This window comes from Octodon degus, unplaced genomic scaffold (assembly GCF_000260255.1).
Source record: "Octodon degus isolate 3935 unplaced genomic scaffold, OctDeg1.0 scaffold00264, whole genome shotgun sequence".
Classification (NCBI taxonomy): domain Eukaryota; kingdom Metazoa; phylum Chordata; class Mammalia; order Rodentia; family Octodontidae; genus Octodon; species Octodon degus.
The window spans coordinates 978,598-987,632 of record NW_004524840.1 but is presented as its reverse complement, the minus strand read 5'-3'; the positions used below and the strand labels follow the sequence as shown (position 1 = coordinate 987,632).

The following is a 9,035-nucleotide window of genomic DNA, read 5'->3' as shown; positions in this document are numbered from 1 at the left end:
AATAAATAAATAAATTTAAAATAAATAAATAAATAAATTTTTCAAAGGTCACATTTGGCAAGAGAGACAGAGACAGAAACAGAAAATCCTTGAAAACATACTTTAAGGTTATGATGCAAACTCAAAATTTTCAAATGCAGCTATCCCCTTTGGAGGGCAAATGGGGCTTCCTCTGTCCAGCACAACCCAAGGCCCACTTTGAGCCTTCAGAAAGCTGCTCAATTAGAGAACTTCATTGGGAGAATTGTTTTGTCTTCCATTCAAATATAAACTTTGCAATTGAAACATGAACACGAATGAATTTTCCCATTTCAACAAAAGGCCACTCTGCTACATGCAAGCTTTGACATAGATTGTAAGTACCTTTATCTCTTTTGTCGTCTTTGTACTGAAATCCAGTACTGGGTTGAAAGCCGCCCGGGACTAGCACTTTGAGATTGTCCTCAGTGTAGGTCCTGTGCTACCTTCCCTGCAGCCCTCCTGGGGCTGACATACTGTCACACTGGCTGTATTTAAGCAATCATTAGGAATCTCAAGCTGACACGTCTAGGTCCAGGCAACAGGCGGGTCTCCTGCACGATCAGAAGCTGAAACCTCACAGAGTAGCGTCATGTCATTTGTCATAGTCCTCAGTGCACATGCTCGCAGAGTCGCTCAGAATCAAAATCCAGGGATCACACGCAGGTACATTCCACACTGCTGCTTAGATAGCTTTCTTTTTGCCACAGAAAACTCAGTTTATGGCGCATTTGCAAGTGCAAAGTGTAGCACACTGAAAAAAAAAAGGTGAGTTCATGTATCAAAGAGTATCAGGAGGACAAGCAAAACATCAGGAGATGGGCAATTGGCAGGTTGCATTATGTTGTATTTCAAAAATAGCCTTTCTTTTGGCTGTATAAGCCACTTAATTTATGCCAATTAGTATTTGTAAGTTATTGCACAAGCAACAATGGTACTGTTTAAGTAACAGCATCTTTTACTCTGTATGCTCTTTCAATTAGTAGGTTCATTAATATCGGTATTCATTCCTTTAGCCCAGCAAACCGTTATTGTTGTAGGAGTGTATACATTAAAAACTTAATTATATTGTTGAAACAGCAATTAAAATGTGTTGGCATAGCACTGGCAATTAAAGCGATATTCATAAGCTTCACAGGAACCTCCAGTTGGAGTTGTGGAGAAGATGCAAAAAGGAGTTGGACCACTTTATGGTAGGGTAAACACGGAGCTGTTATCTCAGCCCCTCTAACACTTGACAGTGAGCTACTGCACACCTTCCAGAAGAGTTTAGAGAACAATTTTTCATTAAGAGGAACTATCTGCCTGGTTCCTTGTGCATGACTCACAGTAAGCCCTCCTCTTTTGCTGTAGATAATATATTCACCTTCAGCCCGGTTCTCCCCAATGTGTCGGCAACCTGCCATTGTTTACTGCTGAAACCTTATAGCTGGAGAGCATTCCGTATGTTCTCATCAGCTTTATGATATATTAACATTACTCTAACCCTCTTGCTTGCATTTAAAGGACTCAGTGGCAAACGGCAAAGCTTCCCATGCTAAGAATTATTGTATTTTAAATCATTTTCACACCAGTTTGCTGAGTATCTGATGATATCTCCTTGGACAAATAAGCATCTCTTGGCAACGTAGCCCTGAAAAAGAACCTCAGAATAAAGAATGCCTATGACCTACAGATGCCTAGGAAGTAGAGAAAGAACAAAATGTATGTTGAGTTTCCCAGATTCTTGTTTTAAATATCACTCACAGACGTATTTAGATCCATCTTCTTTACAGAAACAGAAATAGGCCAAAAAGTACAATGAATTGTTCAAATTGACTTCATAGACTATTAGTTGTTTTTCCAGATAATTTCACTGCCTATAGCTTACCACCGTGTGGGCAGAGCTATGATATGTCACAAAAAAAAAACATGTTTTATCATACTAGAGTTGGAAATTAAGTGACTGCAGGTACAGTTTGTGAAAGAATTAAATTAAAAATAAATCAAGAGGAGATTATGAACCCAAAATTCTTCAACAAGGTATGTTGTGGATGTAATACTAATCTGACCACTTGTTTGGGTCATGAAACCTCCAAATTAAAGTTGTGTGTCTTCAGTGAAGTATTGTGATTTTTGTTTCCATGCACGATACCATCCTACAACTCTGTAATACATCCAGAATGCAGCCCTTGTCCTTGTTATTGACCATGAGTGATTTCTCAGCCATGCAGCCCCATTGTTGAACTGTGACATCACTGTAGCACGCAGACTCCTTCCAAGCATCTGCCCATAAAAAATCCCTGGAAGTCATGGCACCGTTCTCTGCAGGATCCAGTGACACAGGAGGTTGATCTTTCAGTCATGACTCATGAAGTATGTGACAAACTTATTGCTCCTTGATTGGGTAAAAATGTTCACATGAGAGGTTCACATGAGAGAACCTTTCTTTACAGTCCTAGTTGTTCATTAAGGTATATATGACTGAAGAATTCAGTAGACATAGATCTGAGGAGTGTAATTCTAGCCAATCCATGGAGTTCCCCTAGAAATATGTGTGGTAAATACCAACTCAATGTTCTTTTGTTCAGCAAATCTGTAAGTTTATGAATATGGCCTTTACTATGAGGGTTGATGCTCAGATCATTAATTGCTGGTCATTCTGTACTGCTCATTGGGTTTCTCTGGTGTCCTGTGTAGTGTATTTATCTGATATTTACAGATTGTTTCTGTTAACTACCACAGGTTTACACCTTATGAATGGTATAACCCCCACCCGTGCAACCCTGACTCAGATGTGGTGGAAAACAATTTTACTTTACTAAATAGTTTCTGGTTTGGAGTTGGAGCTCTCATGCAGCAAGGTACACCGGTTACCCATGTTTGTTACACGCATCCCACAGTCTGCTGACAGGCTTTTGTGCTGGTAAACTCCACCATGAAGCTAGAGGGTAGACTGAAACACCGCCTGGATTTACAATAATAGCAACTGACTTTTAAGCCAGTTCTAAAAAAAAAAAAAAAAAAAAAAGATAGACACATGACATAAATGGAATCCCCCTGTTATATATCTAAAATAACACTTCTATCAAGCAATGAATACCCATTTTCCTTCAGATAGCAAGGATAAAATGTCTTAGAAATTGTTTACAAATTTGCATAGATGGAGGTGTCAATCTTTTCCCCCTCAGTCATTATACAGAACTCGATATTTAAGAAGAGTGGAATTTAAATCTTTTAAAGAATAAATTCACTTAGATTCCTGACAGTCCCTAGAACTTTCACTTAACTGCCACTCTTATCTACCCTACTGAGATTCATCTGAGACTCTCAGTAACTTTTTACAATCTCCCTCAATCAGTGTCCATAGCAACAATAAACTATAGGGGTTAAGGAAATAAAACTCTAGCCAAAAAAATATAATATATTTCCCTGGCAAGTGCAAGGGTCTGAGTTCAATCCCCGGTTCTGAAAAAAAAAAGTAATATATTGCATACAAGTTCTGTGATTTTATGGATTTTGCTATTTTTTTAAGGGGAAAGGGAGAGTTATCTCAACCTTTGGAAGAAATCCCTCTTTTGTGTGGATTTTCTTCAGCTTTGATTCTAGGCATATGGTCTAGAAAATACATCCAAGATTAAATGCATTAATTTAAGAAAATCCTAAATCACAGATGCTGTTGTATTTGGAATATCTGCTCACTTGACAATAAACTGCAAAATAAATTGGCTAAGGAAAAATCCAACTGGGGCACACATTATACATGTTTGCTATTTGGAAGTGAACCCAGGATTTTTCATTAGGAAGTTACTATCATATCACTTGAAATGTTCATATTCTGTGTCTTCAAATGAGGAGGGAGGAAGGGAGGAATGAAGAGGGAAGAAGGGAGGGGAGAAAGAGAGAGAGAGAAAGAGAGAGAGAGATTAAGGTTCTCTAGTATAAAAATAGCAAATAATTGAAAAAAGTGGGCAATTAAGCATAGTTTACACAGGCACTGCTAAATCAGTATAGACACCACCTGATTTACTAGAAATCACTGGCATAAATTTAGATCACCGCATAAAGAGCTGTAAATCCTGTAAGAAGCTCCCGTCAGAAGCTATATCATGCTTTACCAAGGCATTTAATTTTCAGAATATTTATCATGCTGTAAATATTTTCAGACTGAAGTCTGCCTTCCATTCTCTACACTCTGCCTCACCTAGCAAGCAGAATAGCTAACAATACATTCAAGTTTCACAGCATGTGTACCTGCACAGGTGTATGGCTGTGATCACCTTCTGTGGTGCGCATGCACCCACCTCCAGAACTTCTTTTTCATAACTATCTGTTTGGAGTTTACCATCATCCACAGCAAACTGTGGGATGCAGTGTCTGTTTGTTACCACTACCTTGGGTACATGACAGTCAGCCCCAACCAGACTCTGCTTGTCTTTCAAGAAGTGTGTAAACACTTGTCAGGTGCAACAAATGTTTCCATGTACAAACTTGGGGTGTTTATGACTGTTGGGACATCTGTCCTTGGCACGTGGAGTGGAACCAGGTACCTGTGCTCTGTTGCGCTCTCTCTCGTTTACAGAAGCTCGTCATTGTACTCAATTGGAACCCATTTTGTTGGATTTCTCTTTGGATGTGATGATCAGGCTTTCTCTTTCCTACAGAACGTGAGCAAAGTCTGGATCGGGATTGGCTGTCATGTCTGCCGTAAAAGGCACTAAAGAGACTTCAGCAAGTATTGTCTCACATCCCAAATATTTCCTGTGGTGCTTTACTCTACTGCTATTGCTTTCATAATTCATCCTCTAGGGTCCCAAATTACTCAAATCATCTCTTCCCGAAGGAAGCCATTTCTAAATGCATCAGTTTATGCTGAGAACCATAAGATTCACAAAGTTATGTGAAATTTTAAGGAAACAAAAAGAGACATGGAGCAATTTAATTGATGCCATCTATTGAGAGATTTAAATAAAATTTCAGCAGGTTTATTTAATGATTTTCTAATTTCCAAAAGAATTTCTTCTGAATTCATAAATATTTATTTTAAAATGAGAAAGAGATGAATTTACATTATTAAATGTCAACAGTTGGTTATTTGTGTATCTATCCAGTTTTGCCATGTTGATAACATAATTGTACAAATATATAAGTTTGAAAGTTTCTCTCTTTATAAATGCAACCAAACTACATAAGGATAAATTTACAGCAGAAAAGTTATACCTATAAACTAAGAAAAATATTTCCATTAAATGTTTCTTTATTTCCCATGGTTATTTTATTAAATAAATGCCATTTTAATGATAACCAACTAAAGATCTAAAATAATATCACATTGCTAAAGGGCTTCTAGATCAATTAAGTACAAAGATATGAAACAACCTTGGGCTTTAAACACACACACCCATCGGCATATAAATTCCATTAAGCCATAAGATTGAAACAACAGCAACAAATTATTCCACTAAATCCTTGGAGGCATTTTGCTGGAAACTATTTAAAATTTTTGTATTATTACATGCTCAAGTTCAAACAAACAAAAGAAAGAAATACAAATTTCAGTCAAACTCCTTACTTCACTGACAGGGACTAAAGCACAAAAACTTCAGAGCATTAGGAGAACATTTCTGCTTTTCTAAAGGCCAGAAACTGCTGGCCTTTATCTGCTTATCACCAGCCCTAAACTGCTGATTTGTTTGATTTCATGAGCAATATGCACACATCTTTACAGATTAAAACTGAGCATCAACTCATTTATTTATAGATTGGTGGACTGTAATGTTTCTTGACATCTTAGGCCATCATTAACTACAAAATTTCCAAATATCCAATTAGTTTTCAGAAAGGGTCCTATAAATCAGATGTTTGATCTACTGTACTTTTGGGGATTTTAAATTTAGATTAGTTTTCTTCCACTCTTTGATCATATAAACTTATCATACCTTCAGATTCATTAAGAAATGTTTTAAAAAGTACATAACCGAGGGTATATTCAGGCAAATGGAGTAGCCAAAATCCATTTAGCAATTAGAGCAATTGGAGTGAACTCAACTGTACGTCTGGTCCCTTCTGATGCCACTACTGAATTCATAAACACCCACAATCTCATTAGACTAAACCTGAGCTAGACTTTATTCAAGATCAAAATTTGGCCCATAGGTCCTTTCTTTGAGTGAACTCTTAGTGAGCAATTAAATGCCTCTATGATATCTTTTAAACATAACCACAAATCATCTGAATGTCATCCAAATGTATATTCTTACCATGAAGGGTTTCTCTCCACCTGAGAAAAAAACAGTTTTTGACTGTAACTAAGAACTAGTGTTTTGTTAAAAGACAAAAATTATGCTTTTCAGATAATAAATATCTTGTTAGCCAAATAAGATTCTATATTAGCAAAAAGAATTGTGGCTCTAAAAGGAACATAAAACAAAAAAAATTATTCATTCACTGTCAAGTAGAGCTGTATCACATATAAATTTATTTTCAAAATCCCAGTGTTTTATTGAAGTACATGTGATAAATGGCAAAATGTTAATCTCTGGAAAGTCTCTCACAGTCTTTAATGTTAAATAAAAATAAGTATTTTAAACTTTTCATAGTAACACAAAGGCCTAGAACATCTTATTTCACACTACAAGAGGCACTTCAGACAATAATAAAAAGCCAGAAGCCTTAGGATGGATATTTCAATTTTAAGCAGTTAAAATACTGAATTTTAGTCATAAGATACCTCAAGATTAAAGCTATTTTAATATCATCAATCACTGATAAATTATTTTCATAGGAAGTAATGATTTTTAAAAAGGATCATTTCAATTTTGCTCCATTTCCAGCAAATACATTAACTTCATCTGTGTACAGCCTAGCAAGCCCTTGGAGGGCTCATCTCCCCAGGACAGCATCCAACTGTAAAGTTTCCTTTTCTCCTGCCTCTGCTTAACACCCTTACTCTGATGATACCATCACAGGATCAGAGCTGATGCCTAAAGCTCTCTCGACCAGAATAGTTGGTGGAATATGGTGGTTTTTCACCCTAATCATCATTTCATCCTACACTGCCAATCTTGCTGCCTTCTTGACAGTAGAGAGGATGGAATCCCCCATAGATTCAGCAGATGATCTGGCAAAGCAAACCAAGATCGAATATGGCGCTGTCAGAGATGGATCCACAATGACCTTCTTCAAGGTAAGAACCTGCCAGAGTGATCTCAGGCACTATTCACACTGAAAAGAAAGGGGAGCAGATGATAGTGTGTTCAACTGAAAAGCAAGTAGATGTTGGGGAAATCTGTAATGAAATAAAATTTATACTAATATGACCTCATTAAAAGAAAGCCCTTGTGCTCAGCAATCAAGGTAAAGCAATTTTGTTATTCTGTCATTTCTTTTATCCCCAGTGTGATTTGCTAAGACACACAGGTCAATATGTTCTTGGCATTTACTACAGTGCTGGTTTTCGGTCTAACTGCTGGTTAATTAGACATTCGTTTATAGAACCAACAAAAGGAAGATTCCTTAATGTAAAATTCTGAAAAGCAGAATATTGGAATATCATCATTTTTCTCTTTCCATTCTGTACTTGTACTTGATAAAGTTAATGCAGCTGACAAAAAAACTTGTGTGGATACTCCAAATTAGTTAAAGAATTTTAAAAAGAAGGCAAATCCCAAGGAACTCTGGTCTAATATTGTGTCTGTAACAATGAAAGACAGTTTTCCCAGCCATCCTTGAAGCACCGGTAGCCAGGAGAGCCTCTTGTGGCACCAAAAGAGAATTAAATTAGAACGGATTTATTTTAAGGTCAAGTGCATTTCACTTCTCAGATCTTTTTAATTACCTAGAATAATGAAATTGATTTCTGCTTTACTTATGGAGTAAGCCTTAGTACTTTTATCATCAAATCTCAGATACTGTAATTCCTGAGAGTAAAGAAAGGGATTTTAACAGATCATCTAGGTTTAGAGACCCCAAAGCTTAGCCTTCCAATTACAATGATGTGAGCAAGGCCTTCCGAGGATGAGTTGTCTGCTTGCAGTTGCCTGTTCCTTGACACAGAAGGTACCAGAGTTGCTCTGAAGAAACACTGACGGGAGTAACGGTGCCTCTGAGCCAAAGGAAAGCAACGGCGGAAGCTGAGCTGGACCCTGAAATCATCTCTGTGCAGGTCTTACGCTAGGGTTAGCAAAGATGAGGTTGTTAGCTCAGAGCAAAGTAGACTGTTTTGACTTATGAGGAAGATCAATTTAGGAACAAAAAGTAAGGGAAGTACAAAAAATGTATCTTTCTTTGTATAACAGCAGTTGTTCACAAAACAGATATTACCCATGCCATGAATTTCAGCATTATTATATCATTGTAATAATAATGATGGTAAATAAGACTAATTTTTACTATAAATAAACTATTTCTAGAGTTTTGCCAGAAACCAGACTAGTAGAAAAAGTAGGGGGCCTGGGGAGGTAGTTCAGTAGAAAAAGTTCTTGCCTGGCAAGCACAAGAGCGTGAGTTCAATCCCAAGCTCTGAAAAAAAAAAAAAAAGTAGGATTTACTTTTCCCAATGTTAAGAAAAATATGATTAAACGCTCCTTAAACATTGGTTGAATGAATGTATAAGTCATTGACAGTGATATTTTAAGAAGAAATAATAATAAATATATGACTTTCCAAGCCTAGAAAAGCATATTCTTAAACTCAGTAGAGTAAGGACACATAAGTTAACCCAACCTAGAGATACATCATGATTCTTATCAGAAACCAGGACATCACTTGCCAGGCACACAAGGAGCAGAGCAAGAGAGCCAACATGGGACTCAGTATACCTGAAAACTGTCTCAAATCAGAGTTCTAATCCAGCTGTGGTAGTGCATATCTGTAATTCCAGCACTCTGGGAAACAGATGCAGAAGGGTCTCAAGTTGTAGTTCAATCTGGGTATCTTAAGAACCTACTAAGATCTTTGTCTGTTTACCTGTCTGCCTGCCCATCTCTCCCCCATCTCTCTGTCTCTCTGTCTTTCTGTCTCTCTCTCTCTCTCTCTCT

General features: G+C 37.1%; 1 protein-coding gene across 5 annotated transcripts in view; it reads left to right on the top strand.

Annotated features, from left to right (window-relative positions):
* Grik1 (glutamate ionotropic receptor kainate type subunit 1) overlaps nucleotides 1–9,035 on the top strand; it is a 453,759-nt gene that overhangs the window by 409,392 nt on the left and 35,332 nt on the right. For all 5 annotated transcript variants that reach the window (XM_023706583.1, XM_023706582.1, XM_004646302.2 and 2 more), the window contains 2 exons: nucleotides 2,743–2,861; nucleotides 6,966–7,183. In XM_023706583.1, the coding sequence (XP_023562351.1) occupies nucleotides 2,743–2,861; nucleotides 6,966–7,183 (337 nt within the window). The remainder of the gene's footprint in view (nucleotides 1–2,742; nucleotides 2,862–6,965; nucleotides 7,184–9,035) is intronic.